Raw genomic sequence first — 16,314 nt, forward strand, 5'->3', positions numbered from 1 at the left:
TGCATAATCCACGATTTTTTGAATAACAAATAATATTGCTATTGTTATTTTTAAATATGCGTTCCAAATATCTGTTATTTCAATCATATTATTAAATAAAAATTATTACTTAATATTAAATATATAATTTATTAATTGTAATTAATACTTAATTTACTAATCTAATTAACGTGTGATTGAATTAATTTATCTGTTTCAGCTTACTTCTTAAATTTTATTTTTTTCTCAAAACTATTTATTTATTAGAGTGAACCATTTTCTGGAAAAGGTGAATTAAAAATATATGTCATTTCTTTAAAATATTTACTTTAGTCCTATATTCTACCAATAGATGGCGCCAGCAGTAAACATAATACATGTAATCAAAGTGAATCATGTCACGAGCAATTTAAAATGATCTACATGGAATAGTGCATCATCAAATACGAATATCGGTCACTCCCGTAAAGTGGAGCGGTGACTTCGCACTTTCCAGTGAAGCCTCGCACTTTCCGGTGAAATCACCGCTCCGATAAATTTCAGTGATATGCAATTCAATGATACGATACGATAATTCCACGAATAACCGGTCCGTCCACTATTCAATCTAATCACAGATTTCTTTCGTGAGCTTCCATTGGACAGATCGCATTGATTGTTACTTACCAGTGAAGTCACCGCTCCGGCAAATTTCAGTGATATCGTATCAATTGTTACTTTCTATCGTGATCCAAAACCTGTAATCGAAATATCATCAGTAAGATCGTATCAAGGATTTGAATCACATCCCTCTTTGAAAAGTATTGATCACTTATATTTGTGACTTTTTGATACTGGTTACGTAATAACCGCTCTTAAAATATTCGTCATCCCTACTTCCTGATGCTTAATTTAGGATTTTTTTTTAGTGATTATGAGACTGAAGCTCTGCCTACTGAGACTCCTAAGGTATTTTGAACTTATATCTCCAAATTTGACTTCGGTGAAATGCTTATTCATTTACGATTTCCACATTTCCAGCTTATGGTTGTGTTTAAGAAGAGAAATATTTAATTAATAAAGTTTGAGGATGATTTAAAAATAGCTAATTATGTAGTTTTATTTCGATTGCTTGGCATGTTTGAATAAAATACGAGGCTCTTTTAACAATTAGCTGCCAAGGCTAGGTGTATGCCTAATCGCTTTTCTTTCTGAATCAGGTATCACTCTTTTTTCCTCCCTCCCCCCTTTCTTTTACAAATCACTTAAAAAGATGAATCGAAAAAAATAATTATTAATTAAAAGCACAAAGAACTGTCTTTGAGTTCAAGTAACAAAATTAATTTGCCTGAGGGTACAGAAATAGCAGGCACTTGAATCTGGACATAACGTGACCAGTAGAACTTGTGGCAATCGAAAACCGATGAGCAATGAAAATAGAAATAAATTGAATAAAATTGATTTCATCATTTACATTGACATTTTGTCATACTGTGTTTATATTATTAGTGTCTGGAAAAATAAATGGTGATAAATAGTAAATAGGGTGTTTTTTTTTAGTTTTTTTGAATTAGTGTGTACATTGAAACATACACTTGATCATATTTTTTCAAATAATTATCACATATATTTTATCTCTCGCTCTCTCTATATATATATTTGTAATGTGTAAATAAAAATTATGAAAGCGTGATTTTGTTTCTTTTCCTTTAATGATTTCTACAAATTAAAATGAAATTATTTATTCATAAGGTGCATAGATTTAAAAAATGGTATCCATACCTTTTAAATTTCATAATTTGAAATTGCAAACATAATTTATTCAATATATATACTAATTTGAGTTTCATGTTCTTTCCTCTGAGCAAACTGAAAACATCAAAGTCTCAATATTTATATAAGTAATTACATAAGAAAAAAAGTATAATACTTTTATTAGTAAGCTTTAAAATATTAACTTATCTAAGAGTAATAATTATTTTTAAATTATTTTAATTAACACGGTCACGTGTCAGGTACCAAAAAAAACCGTTCTGCGCATGTTGTGATGTCTGCAGATAACGTTGACGTAACCATTGTTTAGTAAATATTACGCTAGCCGATCAATTATTAAAAACTTCTGATTTTTTTTTAAAGATATTATTTTGAATTATTTCCTTCAAATTTTCTTAGTTTTATAATTTTATTTCTTATATTAAAATTTTAATTAGTATTTCCAATGGATTTATTGTTTTTGCATAATTAATTAACTTCGCTTTTTATTTCGTTTGGTGCCGCTTTAATCCTCCCTTTCCTCCCCCCTTTTTTTTATCCAAAGGATACATTTTGACAAATGACTATGATTAACTATGATGACTATTATTGAATGTTGAATCTTATGAATATAGTTCTCCCAGTTAGTTCTTTTTAAAAATAATTATTACTCTTAGATAAGCTAATGTTTTAAAGCTTACTAATAAAATTATTATATTTTTTTCTTATGTAATTATTTTTTAAATATTGAGACTGATGTTTTCAGTTTTCTCAGAGGAAAGAACATGAAACTCAAATTAGTATATATTGAATAAATTATATTTACAAATTCAAATTATAAAATATAAAAGGAAAAGAAACAAAATCACGCTTTCATAATTTTTATTTACACATTACAATTATATATATATATATAGAGAGAGAGAGAGATAAAATATATGAGATAATTATTTGAAAAAATATGATCAAATGTATGTTTCAATGTACTCACTAATTCAAAAAAACTAAAAAAAAAAACTATTTACTATTCATCAACATTTATTTTTCTAGACACTTAGAAATAATATAAACACAGTATGACAAGAAAGTCAATGTAAATAATGAAATCAATTTTATTCAACAGAAACATCCTAGGTACTAAAGAGCAGTTTTTTTTATCACTAATAAAAACATAATGTTGAACAATATACTTTTAAAGCAGAACATTTATGAATTTTTTTTAATGCTAAAGTTGCATTGATAAAAATTACATTGAATGAATATCATAAAATAAAAACATACAATATAGTAAATTTAATAAACAAGAATAAGGTCATGATATATATATATATATATATATATAAAGAGAGAGAGAGAGAGAGAGAGAGAAGTTAAATAGGATATAAAGAGGAGTTGAAAGAAACACTTTTATGCTTTCACAGAATTTTATAATTCAAAATTTATATGTTAAAGAAGAAAAAAAAAAAAAAAAAGTGAAGCATGCATGTAGTATTGAATTTGGGGAAAAAAATTATATAATAAATGCTGATATGGAAATTGATTTTCAATGAAAAGACCTTTATTTATTAAAACAGAAATCACTGAGTTGCACAGTGTTATAACAGGATATTATGATAACAGTCAACTTCAGTTTAAATACAATAAACTTTTGACATTTCATTTTTAACAATAGAAAATTTGTTTGATATAAATTCACTTTGAATCCATCACAAATCTGCAAATGTTATTAGAAAACTATTAATATTCATTTCCACCTAAGTTTAGCATTAAAGCAGTTGTTATTTTTGCAACAGGAGTTTGTTTATTTACATTAATTAAATTTAGATAAGATTTTGTAAAAAAAAAAAAAAAAAAAAAAAAAAAAAAAAAATGTAATATTCATGTAAACATTTTAAAACTTTCTAAGCATATTCAAAATTATCAGAAATTTCATCAAATGTGAATAAAGTAAATTAGAAATGAACTCACGATTTTGTTTGGTTGTTTTTGACGGTAAATCGCTTACCGATTTCTTTTTCTTCGAAGAGTTTTACTAACAAATTACTGGAACAGCTATATTTAATAAAAGGACACACACTGAATGAATTCTTCAAAATGATCGGAGCATATCACCGACTTCGAAGGCTTGAAAAAATCAATACCAAAGCTATCAACCCAAGTCAGGTTGTTGAAAGGAAAATAAGAAAACATTTTATCGTGACAGTCACTCTTGTATTTCGCATTAAAGCATGCATCCATCAGCACACCTGTATTTCCTCTGTTAACACATAATAAGAGGAAAGAAAATGACTCATAAATTATAACCTTAAATGTAAACAAAAAAATCCGCTTCATACTCGGCGGAGAACGTTAATGGCAGACTGATCGCCGAAAGCGGTGCGGATGAAACTTAAATGCCATGCGCAAGACGTACATGACATGTGACTTTTACGTCACATGAATTGACCCCATTTCAAACGGGTGGAAGAAGTGATTAACGACCGGAGGGGGGGGGGATTGTCCCTTTGAACCTACACTATCACCAACTCTGTTATAAAAAGTTCCATATTGAAAAACGTGACATTGTATTACTGGCTCAGTACTTTTTTTCATTCACATGTAGATCTATGGTATATTATAAAAAGAGAATGTTGCGTGTCATCTCAGAAGAATTCTTTTTATTGGAAGGTTGTCCATAGTTTTGACCACAAGTGTAGAAGCTGAAAAGCCATATTCATACACTGAATAAAAACACTAATTTTGTTGTTCTTTCTATATACAAGGTATGAATCGGAAACACTGTTGATGTCGTATCGTGCCATCGAGGAAGATTCCCTCGGACAGTGCCGAATTTTTTACTGTTGAAATAAGATTAAGCCTTAAAAATATGTTGACCAAAAGCCACATACTCTTTTGTATGTCTATGGACAAGTGAACAAGAGTAGAGATGCATAATCTACGATTTTTTGAATAACAAATAATATTGCTATTGTTATTTTTGAATAAGCGTTCCAAATATCTGTTATTTCAATCATATTATTAATTAAAAATTATTACTTAATATTAAATATAAAATTTATTAATTGTAATTAATACTTAATTTACTAATCTAATTAACGTGTGATTGAATTAATTTATCTGTTTCAGCTTACTTCATAAATTTTATTTTTTTCTCAAAACTATTTATTTATTAGAGTGAACCCTTTTCTGGAAAAGGTGAGTTAAAAATATATGTCATTTCTTTAAAATGTTTACTTTAGTCCTATATTCTACCAATAGATGGCGCCAGCAGTAAACATAATACATGTAATCATAGTCAATCATGTCACGAGCAATTAAAAATGATCTGTATGGAATAGTGCATCATCAAATATGAATATCGGTCACTCCCGTAAAGTGGAGCGGTGACTTCGCACTTTCCAGTGAAGCCTCGCACTTTCCGGTAAAATCACCGCTCCGATAAATTTCAGTGATATGCAATTCAATGATACGATACGATAATTCCACGAATAACCGGTCCGTCCACTATTCAATCCAATCACAGATTTCTTTCGTGAGCTTCCATTGGACAGATCGTATCGATTGTTACTTTCCAGTGAAGTCACCGCTCCGGTAAATTTCAGTGATATCGTATCGATTGTTACTTTCTATCGTGATCCAAAACCTGTAATCGAAATATCATCAGTAAGATCGTATCAAGGATTTGAATCACACCCCTCTTTGAAAAGTATTGATCACTTGTATTTGTGACTTTTTGATATTGGTTACGTAATAACCGCTCTTAAAATATTCGTCTTCCCTAAACAAGAGTTGTTTTTCATTACTTCATGTCTGTTACAAAGATTATAATAAAGGAGCACAACCATTTTGCCAAAAAACCCAATGTTGTCCAGCGTCCTCATTTAGTTTAGTTTCACCTTCTTGTTAATCAAAGCTGTTCTCGAAATAATCACCAGGCTACATACACCGAAAAAAAAAGTTAATCATTCAAAGTATAAAGTTGTATAGTCTTTCCTTTATAATTGATTCTTTTCGGTGATTACCCTACACTTCTTTTCTAACTCAAAATTATGAGGTATTAATTAAATAAAATTTGAAGCTAATAAACCTTTCAGAGTAAAGCAATTTTGATTAGAAACATTTACTCATAGGAAATATCAGTGTCCTTTTTACTTAAAACCTGTAAAGAATATATTTTAAATTCAAAATTATTTTAGTTTCTTCATATTTTCTTTAATTAATTCTTGTTAATATTTTTAGAATTTTATTAAATAAATCAATGGATTCCTCTTCCTCTTCTATTTTGAAACCATCATGTGATTTTCATATTTTACATTGATAAAATTCATTGTTGTAAGGAGAAACATAAAAGTCAAGAAACTAGTTATGGGGCCCCTTTTTGGAATTTTTAAGGAAAAGAGATTAGACGCAAGAAGCCGTGTCTAACCGTTTGGCCACATCATCTCGTCTGCTAGCGACTTGTTGGACAGGTTCAGAGACGTAGCGGCTTGTGATCATATAACTCGTGTGTTACTGTGTTTAAGTTATAAATACTATTTAAGCAACTATTTTTATTTATATGATATTTGTTGTGTTTTTGATGTTGAATAATGATTTATTTAAATTGAAATAATTGTTAATGTCTGTAGAGTATATTTCTTGTTAATTGATTTAAATTTGGTGTATCGACCATATTGGCCAACGTGTTCGAAATTTGTTCGAGTTTTGTTACATTTGAAATTTAATTTTATCAATCATGACAACTCAGCAGCCACCTGTAATAGTTACTGGGTATGGTATTGTTAAACAGGTGAGTTAAAAAACTTAGATCTATATAAACAGTGGTCACTGACCTCATAAAATGTATACTAGGTTACTCCAAACATGCGATTTGACAATATCGGCACTCTTAGATACGTAATAGCTAAAAAGGAAAAAAAACAAAACTCATTGTTCTTAACGAATTTTTTTAATTATATTTTTTGTGCTTATCAAGTGAAATGAAATGATTAATTCTTTTTTTTTATTATTAAATGTTTTTAATTGTTTTTAATTGGGCACGTCGGTGAACACACGTGGCTTTCCAAGATAATTTAATAGCAGGCCTAGCATTTTTTAGCGATTTCTTTTTTTTTTTTTTTTTTGCGAATTATTTAAATCAGCTTGTTTATCTAAAAATTTATAAAAAATAAATTTTTCAAGTAACAATTTTTCTTTTTAATTTAGTGTAGTTTTGTATTGTTTTATTTTGATTTGTAATACTGCCGAAAATATTTATTCGGAAAATGCGTTTAATATAGATTCGCTGATTTCTTTTAAATATATTGATTTATTTCGATTTCATCTGTGCTGCATATTCGAACATGTTCTTCTGGTATAAAAGTCTTTTAATCAAGAACATAATTTTAAAATGGAATTAGCTTACATTTCATGAATGGATCTTTGAAATAATTCATTTTATTCTATTTGGGATAAAGTCATATTTTTTTGCTAATATTTTATCTATTAATGAAAGTTTTTTTTTTTTTTTTTTTTGCAGATTTTATCTTTGTTTGCAAAATTTAATAATTGCTTTTGAATATTTAAATAGTTTAATTACTGTAACTAATAATAGTAACCAGCAGTACATTATAAATTTGATTTTGCTGTTTAATGTGCTATAACATTCTGTAAAAGATGTTAGCTCAAAACATATTATTTCGTATAGCAGTATGGTGCGATCAGTGCTATTAGTAAATTTAACCTTTTTCTGGGATATTCCGCAACACCTTAGGCTTTTAAATTTTTTTAAATTATATTACATCATATAGCCAATTAAATAGCTGATTCTTAATATTTAATCAATGATTGGTTCCTTGTTCTTAAATTGTTCTATTTTCTTCTGAATGTTTCAAATTGTTCCACTAACAGTTTAACAAAGTTATGAAATGTAACTCATTTATGCTGATTAGTTATTTATATTGCATATAAGCTATCGTCCAGTTTTCTAAGATTTGTTATCCAGATATGGAGTTTAAAAAAATGTAATATTTTTGCATATGAGTAATATGTTTTGCAACTTTCTTAGAGATACATTGCAATTAACTAACTTCTAGTTATCTAAAAAAACTTGAGATGTTTAATTAACTGGAAACTGAAGTTTGATTAAATCTATTCAGTTTTCTATTCTCATGTTAAATCTAATCTATCCCTTCTTTTCATTCAGAACATTTTCTAAGTAAAGATTTTTTTAACTACTGATTAATTTTATGAAATAACGATTTATAAAACTTTTTTATACTTTTCTTTGAGACTCGCGCATCTTAACTATTAACCTTCTAAAATATATGAAGCATAATCTTTTTTATTATTTACTTTATTTAAATTTTATGTATTAATAATAATAAGCATTAAAAAAACAACCTGTAATCCTTGTTGCAAGGAAATTAGTCTTTTGAAATTTTACTTGGGGAAAAAGCATATAAAAAATATAAATTTAAATAATCTTGATGAGTAGAGAAAATAAGTTCTTACGAAACAATGAGCATTTTGCATTAGTTGAAATTGTGGTCTTAGGATTAAAGAGAAAACATGATGAAGTCAGATGTTCTGTTGATACAAATTCTTCTTGAGGGGTGGGGACAAAAAAGGAAAAAAACAAAAACAAAAAAACTTTGAAATTTTTTTTATTAATTTTGAGACATTGATGGACTATTTTGAATAAAGGAATCCTTAAATTTAAAATGAAAACAATTTGGTTACATACTGCATTAGATAGTGGTTTCAATAAAGTGCATTGGTTAATTGCTTAATATCTGTTTTGATCAAGTTCATCATAATGTATAAGCTTGATCAATAAAGTGCAGACTTATCCTTTTGATTAAGATCTTGACGTTTAGTACATTGTTATCCATTTTAGCCCAAAATTATAAAAAAAATAAAATGTAAATTTAACAGAAAAAAAAAATATTTGGTATGTTTTATTATCAAGATTAATTTTCGAAATATTCTTATTGACTAATACTGAAAAATCTGAAAGACATTGTGAAAGTATTTTCACAAATTATGAGGCCACTATTAGCTATTCCAAAAGCTTTATACTAATTAAACAAGCATGCAGTGGTTTTCTTATTACTTTAAAATAATTTTTTCTAAGAAACTGTAGAATTTTTTTTCAGGCCTTTTTTGTACGTTTGTTCTTGATTTTTGATTAATTTAAAAGTGCTTGTGGAAAATACTCCGTCATTGTTGTATAGAAATGACTGTTTAGAAGCTGCAAATATGATGACTTCTTTCTTGTTAGTGTATCTTGTTAATTATGAACTTTAGAAATTGTATGGTAAACTTTTCAATTATAATTTAAATATAAATAGTTATGCGAAAGGTAATTTTTTTTGTATAATCATTAAGAAATTGAAGGACAAAGTGGAATTGAAATTCAAGAGATAACAAGATGGATAGAAAATATTAGGTGTATTTAACAAAATTTCTTTTGTGGAAGCCTGTAGAATCAGTAGTAGTATTGTACAAGATATAAGCTAACCTCAGAGAATTATAATAAATAATTTCCAATAGAAATTTATAAATGTGCAATATATAATATTTATAATTTTGTATGTGGTGGGATGAATTTTGCCTTGAAATGGTATTTGAACTCTTGATGGGGGGAGGGGGTCCTATAGAATTTTACTTCTGTTGAAAATTGATTGTTCCTGTAATTTTTTTCTGTAGTTGAGAATTTCTACTATAAAATTTTATTGTTCTGTTACGAGCATTTTAATATGAGAAAAATTATTGTATTTAAAAATATACTACAGTCTGGTAGATCTATATATAAATTTAATGTCATCCCATTACATTTGTTTCTTAGTGTCAGTGTTTTGGTCTGAATTGCCCAATATGTTTCCACTTATTAAATTTTTTGTAACCTTATTCTGCTTTGACTTATTTATTTTTGTAAAAGAAAAATATTTTTTTTTTTAATCTTTTAGTTCTTTTGTACTATTATTACATTGCCTTGTTTATGCCCATGCTTTGGATGCTCTTTGTTTATTTTTTCTAAAATCTTAATTTTCTTTTCTTTTTTATTCTATAGTGGTAGAATTTTTTCCATGGGTCTGGTTATTTTAGTAAATATTTTATCTTTATATAGTTTCTATATACTAATTTAGAGAAATGAATGGGCTTTTCATATGTATATAATATAGAAGAAAAGAAATCGGATATATCTGATATCTTCTCTTTTTCTTATTTTTAATATTCACTGTATATAATTTTGATAAAATAAAAATTTGTTTCATTTTGGCATTTTAATGAATTTTACAACTACGATGTAATTTACTTGTAATTTTGCAAATTTAATATCTTTATTTTTGTCATATAAGATAATCAGAATGAACATTAATAAATTTTCCTGAGATTTAATTCATTCAAGAATATATTTATTGTGATCATTTAAATATATTAAAATAATTAATGTAGCTTTAGTTTTAAATTTTAAAAAAGCAATTTGTATGAATGGTCACTTATTTTGGCTGTGAATTTTATAACAATAATATTAATAAAGTTTGCTAAAATCTCTGAATTTAAATTTTCCATCTTGATGATATAAGAAAATGCTGTAGATCTCAGTTTAAAGTAATATTTCAATTCAACTAGTTTACTTATTTCCCTTCCTCTATAATTTAATAGGTTTTTACTTTTGAAATTTAAAAAGTGTGTAATAATTGAACATTAAGATTATATATAAATGGACATTTATAAATATTTTATCAAAAATGAATTATTTTGATAGCTTTTACTTATTTACTGTGAGCAAAATGTTTTGATATTTAAATCTAGGTAAAACCAGTTTGTAAATTTATCAGCATACGATTCATATTCTGCTTAGATTAGATAGGAACATTAAATTAGATGAAAGACATGCACGGCAGTATTATGTAATAATTTTGGAGTACAATGATAAAAATCTCCTGTGTAAAATGAAAACATTCATTTTTTGGGGGAAGGGGTTTGATGGAAGTTTCAAAGGTTTTATGTAATTAAAAATAGATTAGTGGTTATGGATACTTTGTAGCTAAAGATATTTTGTTTGTTTAAAATATGTCTACAATAGAAAACATCAGTTGTAATTCCCTTAGAAAAATATTAATTTTCCTTTTCTTAAATATTTATATTTTTAGCACTTCATATTTTTTCCTAAAATTCTTACTGTGCAGATAGATATCTTATGACAACTAGAAGTTGGTATTTTTAGATTTTATTTCATTTTCTTGTATATGTCTTGCACCTTAAAGTATCAGTACATAAAATTAAATATTTAATGATTTTTTTTATTTTCTTTTTGTTACTTTATTTGTAACTATTTGTGGTTGCAAATAATTACCTTAATCTTAGTCATTCTTAATCTTTTCATATTTGCATTAAAAAGTTTACTTGTGAAATTTATGTTGCAGTGTTATACATGTAAAATAAGAATTTAGATAATTGTTTTCCATTGAATTACTTTTAATTGTAATGATATTTCATTTGGAAAACCAGTATGTTTTTTTATCTTTATATATATATTCCATTGAGTTATGAGAATTTGATTTCTCTAATTTTACTATTGTAATGAAAAGTATGAGTAAAATTTCTCGATTTTTAAAAGCAGTTCCTTAAGTTGGTAAAATTAAGAAGACAGTATTAATTTTTATTTTCTGCCAAATCATGCCAAATGGTTGAAAATTCTATGAATAACTAAAGAATACAGTTAGATAACTAATCATATTTTAAAGTTTATCACCTTTAAAAAAATTGCAATTTGTTAACTATACCATATTATTTTGTTAGACGATCGTTTTTAAAATATAGTAATGCACGCATTTTGAATCCATTTTCACTGGTTTTAATTTGTTAATAAAATAATTGCGAGTTGTTCTTATATTGTCATATTTCATTTGCTTTGACAACATATATATTGTTTGTTGTAAATCCATATACTACTGTAAGTTGAATCCTGTGTATAATTTATAATCAGCATTATCATAATCTCTTGTAGTTTTTTAATCTTCTAATTTGTTCACAAAAAGCATTGATTAGCTGTTTTATTCTAAAATTGGGAAAAACTTTTTGTGCTCGCATTTGTTACTTGTATTTATGATGCTCTTTTACGAGATATGAAATAGTGGCAATAAAATAAGGTTTTGGTGTTCAGTTCAAAGAAAACAGCTCAGGCAAGTGCAATAAAATTTTATATACATATTATTCTCATCATAGGATTTATGAAAAAAAAAGTAAAGTACCATCTTCAATTATATGGTACTGTAGTCTGTGCATGCAGTTGTAAGTGGCTATCTTGTGTATCTTTGGCTTCTGTTTTAGGTGAATTCTGGCGATACAATTGTAATTAGAGGTCAGCCTAAAGGTGGTCCACCAGATGAAATAACTATAATCTTAACTGGAATCACTGCACCGAAACTAGCTCGCCGTCCAAATAATAATGGTGAAGGGGCTACTAAAGATGAGGTAAATAATTTTTAGAATAAGCATGTATTAATTTATTTATCATATGTATTTTAATGCATTTATTTCAAGATAACTTTCTTTTCCTCTTATTTTAAAATTAAAAGGATATATATTTAATGAAAATGCTTTTTATGTTAAATAAAGATTGATTATTATAGATTTTGTTTTGAAAAACATTGTAATTTGAAGCAATTTTTTTTTCGATAATATTAGGCTACATGGAAATATTTTTTATTACTTTTAGATTGCCTTATTTGAAATGGTTTATTTCTTTATTTTGTAGCCATTTGCATTTGAAGCTAGAGAATTTCTGCGAAAAAAATTGATTGGCAAAAGAGTTTGTTTTACTTATGAAAAACAAAACAAGGGGCAAACAACAACTACGGAAAAGAAGGCTACACGTGAATACGGCATTGTTTATAATGGGACAGGTATACATTGTTTTTCCCAGTAAGAGTTAATTTTATTCATTAAATATATTTTTCATAATGTTTTGTGTATAAATGTTATCCCCCCCCCCTTAAACCAGTATTCTTTAAAATATTTTTATTATGTATGTTTTTTTTTTCTTTGACAGATACATCTGCTGAGAATGTTGCAGAGTCATTGGTTTCAGAAGGATTTGTTTCTCCCCGACATGGTGTTAGAAATAATGAGTATGCATTTTGAATCTATTATAAATAATTTGGCCTGATCTACATGTTTTAGAAAAGTTTTAATTTATTGTTGCAAATGTGAACTTATGATATACCAAGAAAATCATCATACTTGTAACAAATCAAAATGAAAAACAATAAAAGTGTAGTTTAGTGTGCCTTTTGCTGTGTAAAGGATGGCTGACAAGATAAACACTTCTGTGAAACAGTTATGGTTACCTCTTTCTGCATTAAAATTATGATCTTTGCTGATAAGTATTGTAATTTTTATTTTAATCTGAGATTTATTCAATCAGTATCCAAAATTTTTATTAAAATTTTTCAAACCAGCTGTGCTGATCTGTTGTTTAAAGAGCAAAATTTAGAACATGCGATGCTTTTTGGCGTCTGAAGAAGGGACCAGGTAGAATTTTTTAACTTAAAAAAAACAAAAACATCCTATGACTTTGGTAGCAGCGGGAGTGAGAACCTAGTAGCTTCGCTAGCACATTGAACATAAGGAGTGTGTGGATAACAGGGACAGTAGATACAAACAAAATCCTTTCCTAACTTAATAAGCTTGTAAATAAATATAATATAATCCACTCACCAGACATCCGTTCTTGCACAGTTACCGATACAACAAATTATCAAAGGAATCATCGGAGCACAAAAAGAATTACGAGAACTGCATTGCAGAAGATTTTTAAAGTAAGAATTCAGATGATTTTTTAAAGTGCATACTGGCAGTTAAAAATTGCAAAAGAATAAATATTGAGTAAATATTTTCTGTTTGTATTCTCATTAAAAATAAAATTGCAGTGTCTTAGTAGTAGTAGTAAAAAAAAAAAAAAAAAAAAAAAAAAACCTTTTAATTATAATACAAAATTAAATTAAAATTTTTAATAGATATTTTTTTATTATTTTTAATTTAACATTTTTCATACAATAGTTGTAGTTCATGTACTACTCAACAATTGCAAAAAATAGTAAACAAAACAGCATTAGGATTGTTACAAGATCGTTTTGTTGTTATCATATTGGCGACAAACTTGGGGGTGTTGTGCACTAAACTACACTTTGACCTGAAAAATTTATGAAGTACACATTATTTGTTATAACGATATATTATGATGAAACTTTTATTACAATTGTTGATTCTTTTTTAAATCTTAATTAGACAAATATCTTATGTCTATTCAAAGTGCTTTGTTTGCTATTCTCTTAAGCCATTTCATTAAAATGTTTAATGCTTATCAATATTAACTGTAAAGCAAATTGCATTAGCTGAAAGTTTAGTGACTTTTTAAAAAAGTGATTAAAAAAATGAAATATTTCTGTAAATGTCATGAATTTTTCATAATTTGAAATGAAAGAAAAAAATTAATTTCAAATTTAGATTTGAACTTATTTTCTTTTAATTTATTTCTTCAGGTATATCCAAAAGTTAATTGAGTTGGAAGATGTAGCAAAAGCAGCGGGTAAAGGTAAACATGGACCTAATGCTCAAGATCACGTTAGAGATATTAGATGGAACATAGAAAATCCTCAGCATTTCAAGGACTCTCTGCATTTAAAGCCTGTAAAAGCTATTGTAGAACATGTTGTAGATGGTAGCACCCTGCGTGTGCTTTTGTATTCTGATGATTTTCCAGAATATTATTATATTAAACTTATGCTTTCTGGAATCAGGGTAAGTAATTTGTACCTTCTACTTCAGTTTGTCTTGAAATTTTTGTGCTTTAATGGACTGAATTTTTTCATCTAATTCTATACAATTTTTTTATGAAGTTATTCTGCTTTTCTACGTTTTCTTTTGGTTGGGATTCAGAAATTGAAATCTGAGTTTTCATTCAATTTGTTTTTTCAAATGATCAATTAAGCTGGCAGACCTCTAGCTTAATTGTCAATGAAATTGATTCACTGTTGATGTAGATATACAGCTCTATATAACAACACAAATTTTTAAATGATTGCAAGTTTAAAATAGGCTGGATTTTTTTAGATCAAATTCATTTCATGCATAAATTAATAAAGAGGTAGTCGACTGAATATTCTTTTGAAATAATATGAAAGAATTTGGAAGACTATTAAATATTTTGTACAATAAAAGTTTTTAATAGAATGTTTGCTATGTAGAATATATTTGCGGACAAGGCCAAATGAAAATATTTTATTCAAAACTAGCCGCCTTTGACGACCAGCCGGTTCGCCAATCTTAATGCACGTTTAAAATTTTAATAATTAAATATTTTATGGAACTCCCATTTTGATTGCTTCTTCATTAAAATATTTTAAAACTTCAAACTTTAATTGTCATATAATTCACTCATAATATTATAAATGCCTTCAGCCATAACATAATATGTATGTCTCTAATTTTCTGTTAGCTCCCATAGAATTTATGCTTTAAATTAAAGTGGAAATGATTAAACTGCAATTAATATAATATTTTTTTTTACTGAAACGAAGCATTTTTTTAAAAATATGAGATACTGAAAACAGAGTCGCTCAGTATTAAATCCTTATGGGCACTAAAGAATATTTTTCTTAATTTATATAATATCTCAAGAAGTTTTCAACAAAATTTTCTCAGATTCATGATGAACAGATCGATTAATTAACAATATTTAGTTTTAAATGCATCAAACAGTAAAAAAATAAACCGAATCATTTGAAATAATCTGTCGAAAACATATTAAGCTTTCAAAACCAAGTTCGTATCCGTTGTCAATAATGCGCATGCGTGAAATTTTAACGCCAATCATGGTAACGCAAATGCGTGGATTTTCTACGCCAGTTGGGGTAATGCTATGCAGATTAGAAATTTTTAATTTCCTTTATTCTGTTTTATTTTAATTCAAAAGTATTTCAGAATGAATCTGAAAGATCAATTAATTAACAATGTTTAAGTTTAAATGCATCAAACCTTAAGAAGATATACAGAATCCTTTGAAATAATCTGCCGAAAATTTCTTAAGTCTATCCTCTTTAGCGTGGGGGAAAAAAAAACTGAAGCCTTACTCATTTGGCGATGGGGAAATGAAGATTTTTTTGGCGGTAAAGTTAGTTTTTAATTAAAATTCAAAGAAAGGGACCACAGGTGCACATTCCCGACCTCCAAGGTATGAATGTGCCAAATTTGATAGCTCTAGGTCGAACGGTCTGGCCTGTAGAGTGCCAACTCACACACACATTAAGCTTTATATAAGTATAGATGTAGAGATGGAAAAAATAAAAAGCAGTTTCATGCTGCAGGAATGAAGTTCCTTTTAAAGAGCATTTTTGATATTGTTTAAGATGCTCTATTCTTATGGATAGAAGATCTATTAAAAACAAAAATAACTTCAACACTTGCCATGAAATTTTATTATAGAATTTATATTTATCATCTGTTATTTCTTATTGTCATGTATACAGGATGCCTGTTGTTATTGCGGTCCATTGGCTGATTTCAAAACCATTATAGATAAGCATATATTTCTAGTTTGCTAATTGCTCTAAA

General features: G+C 27.2%; 1 protein-coding gene across 1 annotated transcript in view; it reads left to right on the top strand.

Moving 5' to 3' along the window:
• The first annotated feature begins 6,155 nt into the window (after positions 1-6,155).
• LOC129960050 (staphylococcal nuclease domain-containing protein 1-like) overlaps positions 6,156-16,314 on the top strand; it is a 32,420-nt gene continuing 22,261 nt past the window's right edge. The window contains exons 1-5 of the mRNA XM_056073093.1: positions 6,156-6,499; positions 12,031-12,174; positions 12,458-12,605; positions 12,752-12,830; positions 14,244-14,502. Coding sequence (XP_055929068.1) covers positions 6,446-6,499; positions 12,031-12,174; positions 12,458-12,605; positions 12,752-12,830; positions 14,244-14,502 — 684 coding nt within the window. The 5' untranslated portion in view covers positions 6,156-6,445. The remainder of the gene's footprint in view (positions 6,500-12,030; positions 12,175-12,457; positions 12,606-12,751; positions 12,831-14,243; positions 14,503-16,314) is intronic.

This window comes from Argiope bruennichi, chromosome X2 (genome assembly GCF_947563725.1).
Source record: "Argiope bruennichi chromosome X2, qqArgBrue1.1, whole genome shotgun sequence".
Taxonomy (NCBI): Eukaryota; Metazoa; Arthropoda; class Arachnida; order Araneae; family Araneidae; genus Argiope; species Argiope bruennichi.